The 19,976-nt window shown below is 42.8% G+C and overlaps 6 protein-coding genes across 6 annotated transcripts; 1 reads left to right on the plus strand and 5 right to left on the minus strand.

Annotated features, from left to right (window-relative positions):
- Positions 1–921: 921 nt before the first annotated feature.
- On the plus strand, positions 922–2,097 carry yrbE-1 (putative oxidoreductase YrbE; the record flags this gene model as incomplete). Its single annotated transcript, XM_037322512.1, has 3 exons — positions 922–1,471; positions 1,524–1,867; positions 1,924–2,097. The coding sequence occupies 3 exons, from the start codon at positions 922–924 to the stop codon at positions 2,095–2,097; spliced, it is 1,068 nt and encodes a 355-aa protein (XP_037179073.1).
- Positions 2,098–2,348: 251 nt separating this feature from the next.
- Positions 2,349–6,566, minus strand: qutD-14 (Quinate permease; the record flags this gene model as incomplete). The annotated part of the gene is made up of 15 exons (XM_037322513.1): positions 2,349–2,521; positions 2,571–2,670; positions 2,729–2,835; positions 2,888–3,319; positions 3,370–3,631; positions 3,690–3,822; positions 3,883–3,954; positions 4,642–5,025; positions 5,081–5,387; positions 5,442–5,815; positions 5,873–5,960; positions 6,016–6,166; positions 6,224–6,310; positions 6,370–6,481; positions 6,538–6,566. The coding sequence occupies 15 exons, from the start codon at positions 6,564–6,566 to the stop codon at positions 2,349–2,351; spliced, it is 2,811 nt and encodes a 936-aa protein (XP_037179077.1).
- Positions 6,567–7,729: 1,163 nt separating this feature from the next.
- pgxA (Exopolygalacturonase A) lies at positions 7,730–9,363 on the minus strand (the record flags this gene model as incomplete). Its single annotated transcript, XM_037322514.1, has 7 exons — positions 7,730–7,858; positions 7,908–8,015; positions 8,065–8,126; positions 8,183–8,467; positions 8,515–8,587; positions 8,644–8,858; positions 8,910–9,363. The coding sequence occupies 7 exons, from the start codon at positions 9,361–9,363 to the stop codon at positions 7,730–7,732; spliced, it is 1,326 nt and encodes a 441-aa protein (XP_037179078.1).
- An 806-nt stretch (positions 9,364–10,169) lies between these two features.
- On the minus strand, positions 10,170–11,344 carry CGCA056_v007266 (uncharacterized protein; the record flags this gene model as incomplete). The annotated part of the gene is made up of 2 exons (XM_037322515.1): positions 10,170–10,987; positions 11,047–11,344. The coding sequence occupies 2 exons, from the start codon at positions 11,342–11,344 to the stop codon at positions 10,170–10,172; spliced, it is 1,116 nt and encodes a 371-aa protein (XP_037179075.1).
- Positions 11,345–11,520: 176 nt separating this feature from the next.
- On the minus strand, positions 11,521–11,808 carry CGCA056_v007267 (uncharacterized protein; the record flags this gene model as incomplete). Its single annotated transcript, XM_037322516.1, has 2 exons — positions 11,521–11,709; positions 11,764–11,808. The coding sequence occupies 2 exons, from the start codon at positions 11,806–11,808 to the stop codon at positions 11,521–11,523; spliced, it is 234 nt and encodes a 77-aa protein (XP_037179076.1).
- A 985-nt stretch (positions 11,809–12,793) lies between these two features.
- PNS1 lies at positions 12,794–14,562 on the minus strand (the record flags this gene model as incomplete). The annotated part of the gene is made up of 3 exons (XM_037322517.1): positions 12,794–13,111; positions 13,166–14,179; positions 14,266–14,562. 3 exons carry the CDS (start codon positions 14,560–14,562, stop codon positions 12,794–12,796), a joined length of 1,629 nt encoding a protein of 542 aa, XP_037179070.1.
- Between the last annotated feature and the right edge of the window lie 5,414 nt (positions 14,563–19,976).

A 19,976-nucleotide genomic window follows, 5' to 3' on the forward strand; every position in this document is an offset into this window, starting at 1 on the left:
GCTTACTTGATAGTTCAGATTGAGTTTTCAAACACGGGATTGACATTAGCTGTAACGACGATGCCAAGCACCAAACCGCAGGTTTGGCTTTTGACTTCCTTCAGTCCAAAGGCTGTTGAATTGCCAGACTTTTCGTCTGCTATCGGGCGCCTGTCTAGACTCTGGAGAGCAGGAATTCTGCCCCTCCAGCCATTCCTGTTTGGCTAATTCAAGCAACGCCGACCGTACAACTCTCTTTAGAGTTGGCTTTGATCGGAAAAGAAGAGATCACGGCAGATCTTTCCGACGTCAGTATCCGCTCGGAAAGCCTCATCTATTTCCAGGACTACTCCGCGTCTCTAAAAATGTGTGACGTTTTGCTGTCGCGTTTTTGTTACTTGATAAGCTGAAAAGGGTTAAACAAGCGCGGAATCTCCAGAGACCCCCACATGACTCGGCCGCCAACCGGACTCCGCTTCCCCGCAGTCGGGATCGTCACGGAGACGTGTCCGGCTCTCTGTGTTCGCCATGCTAGGCAACATTTTCCGCGGTTTTCGGCTTCAACGAGACAGCGATTGTCTGTGATTGGCCTGTAGAGTGATGTTGGTCGCAGCAATATGCAACAGCTTCAGCCTCCGACCATGGTATTTTGCGCGATGAGTTTCCGAATCCCGCACTTCCCCGGACTACTGATCTTGTGGTAAAGGGTTAAACCTCGCGCGGAGTATTGTGTAGATACAAACGCATTTGCTCCATTTTCGTGCATGCGATTCCTGACATCTTGCATATAAGACGACGATAGTTCGTCCCGTTCGACTGTCTCTAATCAAGCCGCAACCCTCAGCTTCTCGTTCTCATCGGCACATGCTCATTGATACCCCTTGAGAAGACTGCCCAAACATCTAGAACGAATCTTATTCCCTCCATATCACAGCTATCAAGATGGTTCAAAGGCTCAAGATCGCTGCCTCTGGCCTTGGCCGCATGGGCAAGCGTCATGCTGTCAACTTCCTCCACCGCACCCCCCGCGCTGAGCTTGTCGCTGCCTTCACGCCGGATCAGACTGAGTTGGCTTGGGCGAGAGAGAACCTGGAGCCCTACGGTGTGACTCTCTACACCGACTATGACCAGATGATCAAGCATCAGGGGCTTCAGGCCGTCGTCATCGCGACCGTCACCAAGGTCCACGCCGAGCAGGCCCTCAAGGCTGTCGAGAAGAACCTTCACGTCCTTTGCGAGAAGCCCATCTCTCTCAGCATTGAGAAGTCCATGGAGCTGGTGAAGGCTGCTCAACAGAAGCCTCACCTCAAGGTCATGTGCGGCTTCTCCCGCCGCTTCGATGCATCCTACAGGGATGCTTTCGAGAAGACTCAGGCTGGTTTGATTGGAAGGCCTTCAATTATCAGGTCGCAGACTTGCGACAAGCATGACCCCAGCGGTTTCTTCGTCCAGTACGCCGCCCTCAACGGTGGCTGCTTTGTTGACATGAGTGGTAAGCAGACCTGTAACCTGAATGGTAATGCAATGCTGACATATGTCTTCAGTACACGACATTGACCTGGCAATGTGGTTCTTCGGTGACGATTCAGTGGTGAAGTCGGTGTCTGCCTCGGGTATCACTGCAGTCTCACCTGAGCTGGCGGAGCATGGTGACTGTGACAACGCCGTCGGCATTGTCGAGTTTTGGGGCGGCAAGATCGCCTACTTCTACAACTCCCGCATGATGGCCCATGGCCAGGAAGACACTACGGAGTTTATCGGTACTGCCGGCAAGCTCACAGTCAACGGAAACCCTCAGTCAAACTTTGTCAACATCTACGGTCCTCAGGGTATCACAAGAGAGGTCCCTGCTCACTACTACGGTAGATTTGAATACGCGTTTGTTGCCGTAAGTGTCTCGCAATACATAATTACCCCCCAGCAGTAGGCTAACCATAGTTACAGGAGGCGAACGAGTTCACGGCAGCTGCCCTTGACAACACCCCGCTTCCGTTGAAGCTAACTGGGGCTGTCCAGGCCGTTCAGATTGGCTCTTACCTGCAGGAGGCTCTATTGACTGGAAAGAAGCTGTACTTCGACGAGACTGGTCGTCGCATTGAGAAGCAGGGCAAGTTGTAAAAGTTTTCACGAAATAGAACAGAATAGATTTCTTAGCCGATTGTTTCAAAGACCAGGAGATACGAAGACCTTTCCCGTCAATTATCTGTATATCTTCATGGATGAACTATGTTTTTCCATTCGGATGACGCACTGAAGGTTTGCATCACAACAGATGATATGTGTTGGTTTCATGAGCTTTCTTCCAAGTACCTATGAAGATGCCAAAAGATGCGAGACGTATTGCGTAGCAGATGAACCGACGATGTATTTCACGCTTTTTCCGAGAAAAGATGACCAAAGGCACTGCTGCTACCATCCTGAGACCATTGGACTGTCAACTGCTCGATTAGATCCTTCGTCAACCACCCGGTCCTTAGATGAGTCTTTCTTAGGAACTCCAGGCTTTCCTGCTGCTCTTTGGGGTTAGTGAGATAGACGCCACCTAGAAATGTTAGTATATCTGCTGTATCAGACTACATGAAATATCTCACAGGCTCTCAAGGTATGCGATGCAGTGAACCCTGCGTTGACAACAGAAGGATTGCTCATAGCGAGCCCCAGCAATACTCGAAAGTTGTCGAGAACAGCTTTCTATAGTCCATGGCCATTAGCTATTCTGATCACGCCGCGATGTCATTGATGACCTTACTTCCGACTCCCTCCTTTTCTTGAAAGTGTCCAGACTCGGTTTGCTCAGGTAAGGATTGAAGATGTGCAGGACCATCCGAGCCAAGCTGTAATGTTGATACCCAACCACTTCATACGTCAGCAGTGGAAACCTCCAAGGGTTCAAAGTACATTAACCTACCGTGAGCGGGATGTGTCATCCAGATTGTGGGGAACGCGGAGCCGTTAGCGCTGTTGGTGTGCGGTGGTTCAACCCAGAGAGGATCCGCATGCCACGGATTGGAGATCAACCAGTTCCCTAGCTCCTGGTTGAGCTTATTCCACCTATCGAGGTCCCTGATTGCCGCCGGTTGAAAGGCGTACGCGATGGCTTGTGCGCAAAGAAATACTGCACGATTGGCCAAACATTCCGGTTCAGTTCGGACAAATGAGCTTGAGCCTTTGTAGCTGTCTAAGTTGATGCTCATGGGCTGTGACTTGACAAGCGCCACCCAGTAATCTTGTCGAAGGACGATCCAACTTGCTGCCTCTCCCAGGCCTCCTTTGCTTGCTAAGCTGAACATGGAGTTCAACAGTTTTGAGCTGCCGGAAAGGTGGACGCCAAAATCAGAGTCTACATCAAGTTAGAAGAGTGCAGTCTTGTGACGGATATCAAAAACTCACCTGTCATCTCCTCGTATTGCCTGAGTATCACAATCGCGGCTAGCACTTCTTCGTTCAATGCTTCAAACGAGCTATCCAAAATTGGAATGAGATATTGGAGGGCATGGCTGTAATACGTAGATGGCTTTGAGTCGTCTGTTCCTGCTATGGAGCATAGACTTCGAGATGCGAGGGCAATGATCGAGTAGGCTAACAAGGGCGAATGGCATGCTCTCTTCGGGACTTCGGTACCGAAATGTCTTTTGACGTCGCAAACATCGACCTACATGGCGATCAGCCAAGCGTCACTCATGAATGAGAGGAATTGAGTTGAGTCTTACCCACATAGAAAGGTCATTTATATAGTGCATAAACAGCCTAGACTTTTCTTTATCCTCGAAAGGTCGCCCGATTCCATGCTGGCTGAGAGCGATTGGGACGGACGCCGAATGATCTGATGCGCGACGGCTGCGACTGAGGAGTATCAGCTGAAAAGGCATGCAACAATGTCTCAGTACGATGAATCAAACATACTCATCCTCAGCTTCCCGGGCAACTCGCCCCCCAGATGTAGACTTGTAGACGTCGAAAAGTGATGGTAACGAGCTGGTCCACGTTAGATTTCCCGCTTCATGCTCAGGCATCCCCACGATGAGGTGATCCTCCGAACACTGAAGTCTCAGATTATCCACACGGAAAGTCACCAGCTTGGTGATGTTCGCCTGCTGAGCGCAATATCTTCGGATCGAATGACTGCTGGAAATTTGGGGACGGTGAGATGTGAAGGGAACTTTGCGGATTTCGTTACCTCATCTGGACTGAATGGGGCAATGGCCGCGAGATTGACCCCGCATTTACCCCGCACCCCCTAAAGCTCAGTCTCTTCTCGTCAGCTGTTTGTGTATTAATAGGTTGTGAAATGTTATTAGCCAACCCGCCAATTGCCGCCTAGTACTTGAGGCAGTGTTTCCTCTTTATGTTGTTGGTGTCGCGTTCCTCTGGAATTCTGGTGTCCCATGTTACCAATTTGAAAATTGAACAATAGTTCCACTGACTAGATTCCATGCATAACGCATCGGGCAGAGCATGCCCCACACATTCTAGCCGGTTGTTAAGCTGGAGAATCAAGCTTCGTGGCGTAGGCAACTCAATTCTTAACGTTATTAGGAGTTAAAATAATGATGTATGTTTAAGCTTATCCTCGGATGAAGCTTCGTTCGTCCCAATCGAGCGAGAATTCATCCGGCAACCGAAATGTTTTCCCTCCATGTAGCGATCCGACAGGTTTCGTACTAGACTTGCCGGGTTTCACCGTCCTGCTTCTTCCCTAAAGTTTGCTCTCCAATAGCGGCGTCCTTGGCTGTTGTCTCGGGACCGAGGCTGACCAGCTGGCTACCCTTTTCAACATGGTTGGCGCCACCGAAAAGAACGTCGATCTCTTCCAGGGGGACCTTCTTGGTTTCAGGGATGAAGAACCAGACGTATGCGACCAGCAAGAAGTTGACCGCCATGAAGAAGAAGAGACATTTGAGTCCGGTGTTCTTCAGGAATGTGGGAAAGAATTGTTGGAAAATTGTGTTGGCGACGTTTTGGGACTGAGAGCACATTCCGACGGCTTGAGCTCTGATGTTCATGGAAAAGACCTCGGCGGTGTAGATCCAGACAGTTGCACCCCAACTAAGAAACATGAGCATTAGATTCAGGGTAAGGGTGTAATGGAAGTAAAGCTTACCTGGGCTTGTAGAAGAATGCAAACAAGAAGAGGAGGAATACAATTGCAATGCCGACTGATTGCGACTTCACACCTCCCTCTAGTTCCGGGGTAGCCAAGCTGACAACTGGAACCAACAGCATGCACAGACCCATACCGATGGCACCAACCATGAACAGCCATCGGCGGCCATACCGATCTGCAGTCCACATCGCATTAAGTGTGAATAGGATACCGAAAGTTCCATTGAGTGCGTTGATGAGGTTGATTGTTCTGGTATCGGGCCAAACCTTCCGGTAGATTGCGGTAGAGTAGTTGTTGAGGGTGCCTGGGAAGATTCATGTCAGGAATAGGGCAGTAGGTGAGAGGGTGGGGAGGGTACCTTGGCCTGTAAGTTGCTGTCCAACGTTGAGGATCATAGTCAAGAACAGGCGTTTTCGGACGGAAGGGTCCTTGAAGAGGGCGGTGTAGTTCGTGCTGATAGCCTCCTTCTCGTATTCAATAGCCTCTCTGATAGTGAGGAGCTCCTGCTCAGCTTCTTCTTGGCTGTTTCGGAGAGAGCAGATGGCCTTGTGGGCTTTCTCGGGCTTATTCTTCTGGATGTACCATCTGGGGGACTCAGGGATTGTCCACAGAAGGGTGCAAACAATAGTCGGGACAAGGATTTGGAAGAGGACGACCATTCGCCAATCCCAGTCTCCAAGTTCCTCCCTGCGGAGAGAGCACGCGTAATTGATCCAATATGCAATGAACGATCTGCAAATAATCAGCCTTCCTGTTATGATTCATTCTTGACGATGGAGTCCTCCTTACCCAACGCTGAAGTTCAGCTGCCAAAATGTCATGACAACACCTCTGATCTCAGCCGGAGTAATCTCGTTGATGTACACAGGACCAGCCGCTACTCGCGATCAGCAGGATTTCTCGAACAGCAAAGTCGAGTCGTGACAACTCACTCAAGGCCATCCCCTGCCCAAGACCAATGATGACACGTCCGGCGATGAAGACTCCAAGGTTATGTCGTGGCGCAAAAGCTTGCATAAACGCGGCGATGATGGTGACGAGGCAGCCGGCACCCATTCCAACCCGGCGTCCAGCAAAGTCGGCCTGTCAAAGGTGTCAGACGTGCTTTGAGAGTTACCTTCAAGTGTGTTGTGTTCTTACCAGAGGCCCGCCAATGAAGAAACCAGCTACGATAGCTCCAATAGTGTATGCCGTATTGATGAGTCCAATGAGCTGCGTGTCTCCGTCCTAAACTGTGTCTCAGCCTCTAGTCATCATGCATATCATCGTTATCCTAGGATGTGTACCTTATCGAGATCGAAGTAAGCCAGCCAATTGTCTGATGCCTGCACGGAATTGAACACGGAGGCGTCAAAGCCGTAGAGCACCATACACATCGCCGCCAAAAGGGCGGAGTACCTGCAGCACATATATCAGCCTACGCTATCGGATCGCAGCTGCGACATTGAACCTACCAACTGTAAACTCTCCCTGACATCGCCATCTTGACGTCTTCAATCGTAGTCAATTAGCTAGATGAGAGAGTCAGTGAAAGTTAGATCGAGAGATGGGGACACCAGCCCCGTCCGTGACCGGCGAGGCGTCTGGGGATATTATACCAACCCCAGATCCTTCCCCGTGGAGTGTTTACTCCCCACCCTATTGCGGCACAGTCTGGGGTTCTGGGGTAGTGCAAGGCCCAGAGGTGATGAATCACGTTGGCTCTTGGGCATCTGCGGGCGCATGGATACGTGCCTACTCAACGCCGCATTTGGGAGTAAGTAGGGCGCGTCTGGGATGTTGGCGCCCCAATCGACTTTTTTCGTTCGATCCATCGCACGATAAAAGGTGACAAGGCAGCTGCACTTCGCCCGAGTTCGGGGGAGAAATTCCTCCAACCAGAAAAACGCCAGATACCAAGACGAGGGGGACCGGGCACACGCGTCAGCAGCCTCATCGTTACAGGCTCCCAGTAGCTAGACAACAATCATCCATTTTGCTTTTCAAAATGGAGATGTTTCTGCAAGTTTCCTCTGGTTTGGTAGTGATGCTGGAGAAAAGCCTCTAATCTTTCGGCCGCCAATTTAACCGTCTTGGCTGCTTCCACCTGCCTCCTCCAACTTCAAAGCTATGATCTGCCCCTGCCGAGTACGACGTCGAGCTTTTCACACTTTACATGCGACAGAAATTATTATTCAAGAGAATCGTGTGCTTCTGTTTAATCACCAGTCGGTTTACGTCGAAGTTTAGACAACACAACATGACCCAGAAGCCTCCGTCGCTTTCACCTTTATGGATCCACTCAACGACCATCATCAGTGAAGGTGAAAAACACAGATCTTCAATACGGAGTTTTGGGCAAGCGCAAGAGAAGGCTCTTCCTCCTCTGCTTGTGATTGACAAACAAGCTTCCCCGAGCTGGCCAAGAGGCTTGGCGGTCATTTCGCTCTGGCTCAGCACATGCAGCCATTTTCTTGGCGTACAGGCTGATCCGGCTTGGTCTCAGCTACCAACGAACATTGCACCGAGATGGATGGTGAGATGGAAGCCGAATTCCGAGAGAGCCTTGTCACTGCAAAATGTAGAAGATGGGAAACACGTAGGCGGGTGAATGCAGGTTGCAACTCATTAAAATCATCTCTACGCGATGTTTGAGATTCTATGCTGTTATGCAACGGGGCTTCGGATGCAATCAATGTCCAGAAGTGAGTTATCCATGTTGGTGCACGTCCACTTCGGGCCCTTGCCGCTTGGAGGTGAGACGTTGATGTTGTGAGCCTGGATATTCTTGCAAACCTTCACACGGTTAGATTTGTTCTGCCACCAATCATGTAGGGGCACTTACTGATGGGTCACTGCAGATGAGCGAGCCCACCCGGGGATCGTTCTTCTTCGATGTGGTCCCCGTGAAGTCTTTGAACAATATATCTTCAATGACAAGAGTGGCCTCAAACTATCGTTAGCACATCGATCCCACCAGCAGGGCAATTCTGTTCGCTCACTGGGTACTGTTGGCAGGCTTCGTCGCTTGCGGCAAAATAACACTGGGTCAGTTGAATAGCCCCTGTTACAATCGTTAATATGGGTTTCATGCTTTCCATAGCAGCAAGATGTACTCACAATCGTTGTTGACATTGTGGTATTTCTCGTAAGTGACGTTCCTGACATGGCCAAGGCCGCCTCCTGCCTCAGACCCAGTGGTATTAGGCGGGACGCCGGGCCAGATCTTGATGCGGGCACCATCCGACGCGTTTGACATGGAGATGTTGTAGATGTATAGATCCTCAATGATGTCGACTTGCCCTTGATACTGACCGAGGCTGCCGACGGAGATGCCATGTGACCCATTACAAACCAGACCCTGCACAAGGACCTCGGTGGAGTTGGGTTTGAACGATACACAGTCTACAAAACGTTAGGTTAGAAATTCGACCGGGTTGCTAGGCACTTACCATCGGTATTGTCGATTATAGAGTTCTGAATGACAATGTTATCACTGCGATAAGTATCCCAACCGTCGGTGTTCTGGAAATAGCATTAGCGGACGGTGCCCCTTTTCCGCCGGAGGAAGAAAGGCCAACCTTTGCGGGAGATGTAACATTTGTTACGACAACCGAGAGGTTCATGTCGGAAATCAAGATGTCGGAAGAGTTAGCAATGATGTTGAACCAGTTGGGAGAGTTGATCATCTTGAGACCGGTGATCGACCCGCCGTTGAGGCCGTCTGTACCGAGGAGCAGAGGTCTGACGACGGTTGAGTTGCCAGCAAGAGCATTCCACCATGTTTGTCCGAGACCTGCTACTCCTTAGCTGCGGGATTCATATCTGCATTGAATCTCCTCCTTACCGTCGATAGTTCCCTGTCCAAGCCCATAGATGTTGACATCTTCACCGCCAAACCGCCACATGAGGTTCACATTCTGGTAACGGTACGCAAACGTGTTCGTTTGCCAGTACTCAACGTCGGCATTGAAGACAATGGTTCCGAGGATCGCGAAGTCGATGTGCTTCAAGAACGTCAAGTCGACACGGCTGGATATGGTGTACGTCGCATTGGGCATGAAGACGACGGTGCCGCCATCGTTGCAGTCGTGCGCGGCTTTGAGAATCGCAGCAGCTGCGTCGCCTCCAGACTTGGGGCAGACGATGCAGACTTTGGAGGGGTCTCTTGCTGGGCTGACGGGCAACGCTCGGCCGGGAGCCTTTGGAAACGGGACGATGCTCGGCCGAGGCGCCACATCATACCCTGATGCCGATGCGACGGCTGCCACAAGGATTAGGACTAGGTTTGAGAAGTGCATTTTGACTGAACGAAGCAGATGAAGTCTGAACAAACATTATTACATGGTAATAAGCGAGAGATATTGGTCTCCAATTACTTATAAGCTTAAAGTGAGTTACCACTAGCATCCACTTTCAATCACACTCAAAGGAGACGTCTCTTCTGACCTTTGCTATTTGCACTTGCAGCAGTGGAATCCGATGGCTCCTCACTTGCCTATGAATTCAACCCCAACGGCCTCAAGCACTGGCTCCCTTCTGAGTACTACCATGATTCCCTCCACATGCGCAGGCCAACCCCGCAGAATTTAACCGGGCGATCAAGGCCGGGGAATGATCTTTCCTCAAAGTTGGGGTATTCCGGAGAGGAACGCGGGGCATCGTTGTGTTAATCATTGCTGATTTGTTACTTTCCATTGCCTGCCTGCATACTCCGCGATGCGGATAGCAGATGCATTGGCGGAAATGCTGCTGCGCCCCTCGCTTTGAGATACCGCGAGCCAGTCAAACCGAATTAGTGGGCATGTTACTGCGAAGAGTAAGCATATCGCCCTCTCATAAAACACATTCGGTAATTTTGAAGAAAGCAGTATATTTCCAAAGGATTTTCAGGTTTTATTTGTTTAAAGTGGCCTGTCAACATTGTACGCCCATGAATGTGGGACATCCGACCATCTTCGTAGAGGTAAGAAAACGACGACACTCGTCTGATTAAAATGTCCCACCCAAAAAAAGAAGCAACATCCCCCGAGAAACCACCCGAAAACAAAGCCTAGACATTACTTCCTACCGCCGCTTTGCGTTATCACTCTTCGAATGACTCCCTTCACGGTAGCTCAGATCTGTCAGGCTTCTCCCGAATCTCGGGCATCTCGTACACCGCTCTTGCGTCATGCGAGAGCTCTGCGTGCGCACCATGTCCATAAGGTCTCTGAGACGGGTGGGCTCCCTGCTGATAATACTGCGAAGGATGAGGCCGTGGAGACCCCATGGGCGTCGGAGAGACGGTACTCATGCTCATGTCTGACACAGGCCGCTGGATGCCCGTCCCGTCCGAGAAAGTCGAGGGCGAGTTGGGATACACGATGTTGTGCTTGTCGTAACCAGGATACGGCTCAGGTGAAGACGGCATTCCCGGTGAGTGATATTGAGGAGCCAGAGAGGACTGGGGATACTGCGCTGGTGCTGGGGCCGGTGCCGGGGTCTGGGTCTTCTGCGCACGGCGTCGCCGCCACATGAAGAAGACGCCTACCAGAATGGCAATAACGCCCACCGCTGCCCCGACTGCAATACCTGCAATGGCGCCTGTGCTCAAACCACCATCATCGGAGCCTTTGATAGGAACTCTAGTTGCTTGAGGCTTAGAGCCTATGTCGGTCGCTTCGTCGGGTACGGATCCCTTGCTGGGAATCGGATCGGGGGCGAAAGTCGCAGTGACCAGTTTGCCGAGGTCTGCGCATTGGCTGGTCAGACGCGGCAGATGGATCATCGTAAAAGGCCAAACGGACATTGTAGCGTCGGCGTTGCCCGGCTCGAGGGGACAGTTTTTGCCGCAGGTGTCCGGGTGATTGCAGACCCAAGGTTGGTCTTTGCTTTCCCTGTCCTTGTCTTTGCACAAGACGAGGCCAATCCACGGGGACTTGCCTAGAGTCCATCGTCAATTAATTATCAAGCCCAACGTAGTGTGCCTGAACGCAACTTACCTCGATCTAAATCACCTTTGGGCGGGCAGCTCGGATGAGAATACGTTTCGTCGTTACAGCCATACTGGTATGTGTTGGTTGTGTCTGGGTCCCAGCAGCTGTTGTGGTCCAAGCAATTATGGCCGGCAAAGCAGCACCAGGTGTAGTCATTTGGATCGACGTCCGTCTCGTTTTGGCATGGCAGGAGCTCAGGAAGAGCGACGGCGTCTTTGTCGTAGTAACACTGGTTCCAGTTCTTGTGCCCGGAGACCAAGGAGGTCGACGCGATAAGAACAGTACCGAATATCGTCTTCAGCATCGTATTCGTGATACCAGTTGCAACAAGCTTGAAGGAGACAATTCGACCTGTCGACTACGCTCTAACGGCGATTCAACGTCTGAGCTTTGTTCGGTGGGTAGAAAGAAAGTAGACGTGAAAGAAGTCGGGAGACGGCGAGGAATCCCAGACAAAAGTGGAACAATAGGCTACTAGGTCTACTCTCTGCTTTCTCTCTCCATGTCATCGCCAACCAACGGGAGTCTATTTCTGCGCAGCTGAGTCCTGAGCCAAGCCGTTCTGCTGACGGCCCCCAACAGCCAAGCCGCAGCCTGCTTCCAGCCTGCCTCTCGGCCGCTCCCAATTGTGATATTGACTGCACCAGCACGCCAATTTGATCGTAGGATCTGCAAGGATTTGTCAATGATCAGCCTCATATTCGACGTTGGTGTCTGACAGACCAGTTGTGACACCCAGCTGGGAATTCCGAACCCCATGCCCCGCATTCTGCCATACCGCTCGAGAGGCAGGCTGCCGACATGAACCAAAAGGGAGCCATATTCCATGCACCGCTAAACGACAATATCCCATAAGTGTACGGGGTACAGCTAGCTAGGACCTACTCCGAGAGATCGACGGTTTATTCCAGACTGTTCGCCAAGCTCGATGGGGAGGAATTCGGAAAGCAGGAGGCTTCAAACGTACTGCCGTGGTCCAGAAGCGAAAGGATCATGATGAGAAAGGATACTCAGCAGCCAGTCGCTTGTCCGAATCGCTCATCTTAGTGTTGCCAGTCCGAGGTCTCAGGTCAGCTGAAGCGCCACAACACAACACCAGCAGCAGGTGGAATAGATATTGTACCCTGACCCAAGTGTGGTCAACGCGAAGGTTGTGTGCAATCTGGGGAACTCGTATTACGCACGTAGATTTTGCGCTAGTAATCTGAGACTATCGACGTTGGTGCCCTTGAATGAGCCAGTTCAAAGGTGAGGCCACAGCACCACCATCGTAACTCTCGCAGATGCCAAGCAGTGAAAGCCGTGGAAGAGTTTACTCGCAGCAAAGAATACGATTTCATAAAACGATGCAAGATCTGAGCGGTTCTACTAATTCAGCTTTTGGCCACCAAACTCTGAGTACTCGCTAGGGACGGGCCGTTGACGGCAGCGTTACCGTACTGGGGCCCGCCTGCTGGGACTCACTGGCAGAGGTATAGCAGTATCAGCTGGCCCTCAGAGCATCTGCCTTAACCGACTTCCACGTAAGTTCTATACACGCAACCCGTGTCACGCACGCAGGTGGAAAGCATTGCATGATTAAACCGTTATTCCATTACAGTGTAGCCATTACAGTGTAGCAAATTGAATTCAAAGTTGGGTATCCCCATGCGCCCCGGCCCTTGCCTTAAACATGCCGTCCCATTCATTCTGCGGCTTCAATGATTCGATCTAACCAGTTGGAAAGCTGCATTATATCCATCTTCGCAGTCAATCAGGCGTGAATAGCCTGCTGGACCTCCGGATAGACCCTGACCATCTCATCGTACAACTGCGGGTGATCTCTCATCATGACCTGAGGGTCCCAGGCTGCTGCGACGAAGATGGTGTCGATGCCGCTGGAGATGGGAGTCGTGAAGACGTTGGCAATCTGCATGCCGATGAGGAAAGCGAACGCCACCACCACAGGGGTGTATGCACCAGTCGAATTGTATGCTGGGTGTGTAAAGACCATGTAGAGGTACGCGAGTAAAGCGCACGCATAGCCGATGAAGACGGCGCCGAAGGAGAGAACCGGGCCGATGAGGCATTCCTAAACCTGTTAGTACGAGGGCTTTGCTAATTTACAACAGGGGCAACTACTCACATTGACCAGAGCGTCAATGCCACGGTCCTTGATCATCTTCCACGTATCCTTCGCGGCGGGGATATAAGCCTTACCGTACAAGGCAATATGCGAGAAGGCATATCTGTTCAGGAACGAGACGGCCCAATCCAGGATGGAGATCAGGCACCCGAGGATGCAGAACAGGATGTATCCTACAATGTTACCGTCTCCAGCAGCCTGGGACCTCGCAACAGAGCAAAGGTGGCGCAAAAAGTTGATGATGGCGACAATCAAGCTGCCGAAGCTGATGGAGCCGAAACTGTAGGTCAGAGACCGCTTGAGGGCTCCACGGGTGGCGCCCTTGGGGAAGTTGTTGACGCAGAAGTACCAGGAGCCGTAGACACCCGAGATGGTGACGTGGATGACGTTCTTGAGGACTTCGGAGATCCAGTACATCGCAAACGTGATGAAGACGAGTATGCCAATCACTTTTCCTTGGCTACATTGGCCGTTCATACACTGCGGGTTGTTCGCGGACGGTTGGTACTTGGAGTACGTCGCGACCAGCGTCACAGAGTACCACGCAGCAAACGCGGCGCCGAGCATACCGCCCAGGAACGACACGAGGTAGACGTGGCCATACTTCTTGGAGACCTGGATCGAGGTCTTGAGCATCAGCGCCGAGAAGGGGATGCGCGGGATCCAGCTGATGAAGGCGATGACCAAGAACACGCCGAAGATGAGGAAGACGATACCGCCGGAGTAGTACTTCCTGGAGAGCATGTAGATGGCGGTGACGAAGGCGAAGACGATGTTCAGAATGCCCGTGACCCAGATGAAGGCCTTGGGGAAAAGGCGGGCAAGCCATACGTAGCCGTAGCTCAGGACGACGGCGACGGCGAGGCAGAAGGCGAAGAGGACAATCGTGTTAGTGGAGAGGCCGAACGTGTTGCCGCCGTCGTAGATGCCGCCGCCATTCAGCGACTTGGTCTCGCTGTAGCCAGAGATGGTGAGGCCTGAGACTGCCGCAAACCCGAGGAAAACGAGCCAGAACTACAGACGGTCAGTATTGAAGTACGGGAACGAATGACAGGAAGGGCGAAGGCGAAGGGCGATGAGGTGACCATATCCCAGCTTACCAAAATAGCGGCCCAAAGATCATTCCATTTGGGCTTCTCAACCTTGAAGGCCTCCTCGAAGGTGTACTTCTCCGGGTCGTAGCCCTGCGGCGGCGCATTGTACCCGTAGCCATTGCTGCCATTATATCCATTACCCCCGTCGTATGCGAACTGCTGCTGCGGCGGCGGGTGAGGTTGTTGGTAGCCGTTGTTCTGGTATCCATTGTTGTACTGCTGCGCGTATTTGGGATCGTAGGGCTGCTGCTGCTGCTGCTGGCCACCGTAGTAGCCAGCTGACTCGCCGTACGGTTGCGACATTGGTCCCGATGGACGATTGGCGATGGGACCGCGCCTGTCGTTGCTGTCTTCGCTGTTGTGTATTGAGGTATGCGATGCTGGAGCTGACGAGACGAGGACGACGATGATGGAAGCAATGGGAGGTAAGTAAACAGCTAGCAGAGAAAAGAAATTGGTCGCAGAGGAAATAACAGTCTCAGGTGTTGGCGCGTGGAATGATTTAGATTCAATGACGGAGCTGTTTTGGCGCCGGCCGGCTGCCCACCCGTCCCCCCTTGTACCTTCCGCTAATTTTTAGGCTTAAGCTTCACCTCCCAGGGCCCCCCCGTGGCCCCTGCGGCCAGGGTGGGTAATTAGTTTAGTTTAGTTTAGTATGGGGGTCAGTTAGTTAGTATTAGTTTAGTATGAGGTCGGCCTAGTTAGCATTACTTTAGTATAGAATTCTTTTAGCAATTATTAGTTTAGTTTGATATAGTTTAGTATGAGGTCGGCCTAGTCAGCATTACTTTAGTATAGAATTCTTTTAGCAATTATTAGTTTAGTTTGACATAGTTTAGTATAAGAAAAATACTAAATTAAAAAATAAAAATAAATAACAATAATAGAAAAGTTATTAAAGCTTTAACTAATTTATGTATATAAGTAAAGTATATAATATTATTTTTATATATATTAGCTTAAATTTAGTATATTTTGAAGTAATACTATGTACGATATTATATTATATATAAATAGCTAGTAATATATAACTTTTAATTTAAACTATTAATATTAACTAACTTTTTAACTACGTTAATTAACTAAATTACTTAGGGGTATTTAAAAGTTAGCTTTTAACTTAGGTTATTAATATTAACTAGCCTGTTAACTATATTAATTAACTAAATTATTTAGGGGTACTTAAAAGTTAGCTTTTAACTTAAGTTAAATAATAATAATAATAAATGATATTGAATAAAATGGTAAGAATTATACTAAAATAAGACTAAAAAATATATTTAAAAATATATATAAAATAATTACTCCTCTTCTTTTTCTTTTCTTCTCTATTAAGATATATACTTTCTAACTTAGTTAAAAAGTTAATACCTTAGTATTTTAATAATATTATCTACTTAACTATAGTAAGTTAAAGCTTATTATAGTTTTTACTAATAATGTTACTTATAACTGAGAAAACCCTCTTTACTAGAGTAGAAATATTAGAAACAGCTAGATACTTTCTAGCTAATATATATAAAATAGAAAGATTTATTTAATAACGCTTCTAATAAGATAAAATATTATCCTATATATAATATATTGATATAATATATTATAATATTATATAATATAATATAAAATTTAAAAAAACTTATAAATTTAATAACTAGTTTTTCATTTAGATTAATAATCTATTTTTCTTAAGAAGAAGCTCTATTAATATATAACATATCCTCTAAATTAACTTCAGTAAGTAAATTATTATTTTCTTAATTTTCTAAAGGAAAATAGGTGTTATATTCTTTTTTAATTCTATATATATATATAGATATATATATTAGTATATAATAAATATATTATATATTAAAAAACACCTATTTATTATATTTATTTAATTATTTTCTTAATATCTTCTATTATAATATTATAGTGGTGGAAAACCTTATTGCAATTAAAATAGTGTAATTTAAATCTAGGATCTAATATATAGCTTAATATGTAGTTTTTAGACTTATAAAATTCAAATTAATTAAGGCTTTTGGGCTAGTAAATGTAGAACATTTTAAACCTTTTTTCTATATTTTTAGCAAATATTTTATGATAAGTAGCTTATTTTATATTAATATTAATATATAATATAATATTTGATAATAAACTTAATACTTATTAATTATAGAACAACTACTCTAAAGTTACTAAACTTAAAGTATAATATAGGCAGCCTTTTATATATTCTATATATATATATTAAGCTTATTATTAAGTATTAATATTAATATATATAATATTATTAAATATAACATAACTTATTTTTATTAAGATTAATATAAAGCTGAGATTATAGTCTAATAGAAAGTCTAATAAAAACCTCTAATATAGATATTAAGTCGTTTATAGCGATATATTCTTAACTAGTTAGATAGAGTTTTATAAACTCTCTATTTTGAGTATTATTTTTAACTTAAGATAATATAAGCTTAAACTCTATAAGAGTAATAAATATTTTATAAATAAAGCTCTACCTAATAGTATTCTCTATAGAATATATTAGTAATAGTATTATTATAGTTAGATGAATATACTTACCTAGAAGGTTAACTCTCTTATTAAAATTAAAAGGTATATAGTTATTTCTTTCATAGTAATTAATACTATCTGAAATTAACTTTTTTATCTCTCTAATATATTTGATTTATGACGCAGATTTTTTGAATCTACGTTAGAAGTTCTACATAATACAAATATTAATATATATTAAATAAATAAAATAATAATAATAATAATAATAATAATAATAATAATAATAATAATAATAATAATAATAATAATAATAATAATAATAATAATAATAATAATAATAATAATAATAATAATAATAATAATAATAATAATAATAATAATAATAATAATAAAAATAAATAAAATAATAATAATAATAATAATATAATACTAATAAGCTTGAATATTAACTTAAAATCTATATTTATATAGCTTAAAATGCAGCCTAAATAAGTATCTTAAGGCTTAAAAGTCTATATATTAAAAGTAAAAAAAGATCTTTCTAAAGTATTCATATTAGCTTTAATTTCTGAATTTATAGTAGATATAAATCTACTATAAGTATTAGAAAGAAAGTTTTAAATTTCTTTTCGATTTATTACAATATTTAATCTATATAATAATTAGTATATTATATATTATAATTTATTTATTATAATAAGATAGAAACTTTTTTAAAGAAAAAAGAGATTTAATAACTCTAAAAGAAATATTATTCTCTATTAGGGAATTTAGCATTTTTAAGTATATTTCTTCTTTTATAAAATCTATTATAATATTAGAATATTATTGGTTTCAAGCTTTTAAAGCTACAAAAGTTGATTATGTAATATTAACTGTTAAACATTCTATATTATAATAATATATAGTATAAATAGTAATATAGTTAAATAATTTACTTTTTTAAGGTATTCTTTGTGATTTTTTATTTTAAGTAATAATAGAGTGGTATTTTTAATAATATTTAATAAAGTTAAAGCTTTAAAAGTTCTTAATTTTAGGTTTCTATTTTTTTCTCCACCTATATAATATTAGTAATTAATAAGTATATATATATAAATAAATAAATAATTTATGTAGTATAAATAACTAGCATCTTTCTCTTATAAGAATAATTTATAGATAAAAAGGTTTAAATAAAACAATTATTTTGAAATACATAAGTTCTATTATTATTACTTAAGCCTAAAGTATAAGACTTTTTATTATATTTAAAATCCTTATATTTAGTATTAATATTAATAGCAATAAAAATTAAAGTATTAAGTATAATAGAGTGAGAAGCTTAAATATCCTTCATAGAAAAGTTATTTCTAAAAGAAATAGTAATAAAAGAGATAAAAAGGTCTATTTTAAATAAGTTTATATATATATATTATAATATAATACAAATAAGTAAATAAAATAAATATAAGTTATTCTAATAATAATAATGATTAGAGTAATAGTTTAAAAAGAAATTATTTAAAAAAGGGAGAGAAATAGTTTTATATAATATTATTCTCTCAAAATTAAGTTTATTCAAAATAATATTAATTTAAGGTTTATTTTAAAACTGTTCTATGTTAGGTTTAGTTTATATTGAACTTAAACTTTATTTTTAGAGTTAATAATAATATTATTTTAAAATATTATTTAATTTAATATATTAACTAAACTAATATTAATTATAACCTTTTATTAAATAATAACTCTATAATTTAACCTTTAATCCTTTTTATAAATATGAGTACAAACATAAAAACCCTTTTAAAACACCTATAAATTTAAACTAGTTATCTAAATTAAGTATTTAAAATATATAATCCTCTATATCTTTATATTTATTTCTTAAATATATCTCTATATTTTCAGACCTTAACCTCTACTTAATAAAACCTAAATCTACTTTAAGCTATTTTAATATAGCTTATTATATAAACCTTTATTAATATAACCATATACTTATTATTAATATTATTTTAATTTTAATATCAGTTATTAAATATAATTCCTTTTTAAAATTATTTTTATAGTAATATATAGTTATTTATAAAATATCACTTAGTTTTGAGGCTTTTTTAGAGGTTTCTTTTAGCTATATTATAGCTTATAATAGCTGAAAAATAGATAAATAAATTAATAAGACAAGCTCTACTATTATATATAAAAAAAAAAGCAATATAGTACTAGAAGTTAACTTTATTAGTTTTCTATATTTTAAATATAATATCCTCATAAAGACGTAAAATTAGATATTAATTAATATATGTATATATATATATATAAGAGAGATAATTAAAGGGAAAAGCTTTCCTTTTGTAGATATATCTCTTAAGGTCTTAGGGGGTAATTTAAGCATAAAATACAGCTAAAACGCTCAGATTATATAACTAATAACATTTAGACTATAAAAAGTTTAAAGCTTTTTATGCTAATATAGCTAATTATAGAGATATATAGTAAAAGAGTTAAAATCTTTTAGTTTATTTTAAGATCTATACACTTAGACCTATAAAGGTCTATACGTCTTAAGTATATACTTTCTATATCTAAAAAATTAAGCAGATTTAATTTTCTGTTTTTTTATCTTTTATAAGTTATAAGATATAGGTTCTTATAATATTTATTAATTCTTTTTAAATACTTTTAATTATTTTTTCCAAACTTAAGATATTATAAATACCCTTAAATTAACTTCATAAATACCTCTAAATAGACTATTAAGTTATATAATAACTACTTAAATTTATATAGATTTATTTTAATAACTTTAGTATTTTTTAGTATTTTAGTTAGTATTAATATTAGTTTAGTATACTAAAAACAAAACTATATTAAAGTTAGAGCATTAATAAGTACTACGTAGTATACTATGTATCAGATATAGTGTAGTGTAGTTATAATACTGAAATTATTTTTATAGTATACTATAGCCCCATCTTTCAATCTGTAGTACTGTAGTATAATACTATATACTACACTTAAAAAACTAATTATTTCATTCTAATTAATTAACTAATAATAACTTATAATAGGTTTTTAGTTATACAATTAACTAATCAATAATTAATAATTATAAATTATAATATTATATTATTAATTAACTAATAAAGATATCTTAATAGTTTTTTAACATTAAATTATATATAAGCTATGATAATTAGTTATTAAGAACCTATAAGTATTAATAT

The sequence above is a fragment of the Colletotrichum aenigma genome, assembly GCF_013390185.1.
Source record: "Colletotrichum aenigma strain Cg56 chromosome Unknown KSG_Cg56_contig04, whole genome shotgun sequence".
Lineage (NCBI taxonomy): Eukaryota > Fungi > Ascomycota > Sordariomycetes > Glomerellales > Glomerellaceae > Colletotrichum > Colletotrichum aenigma.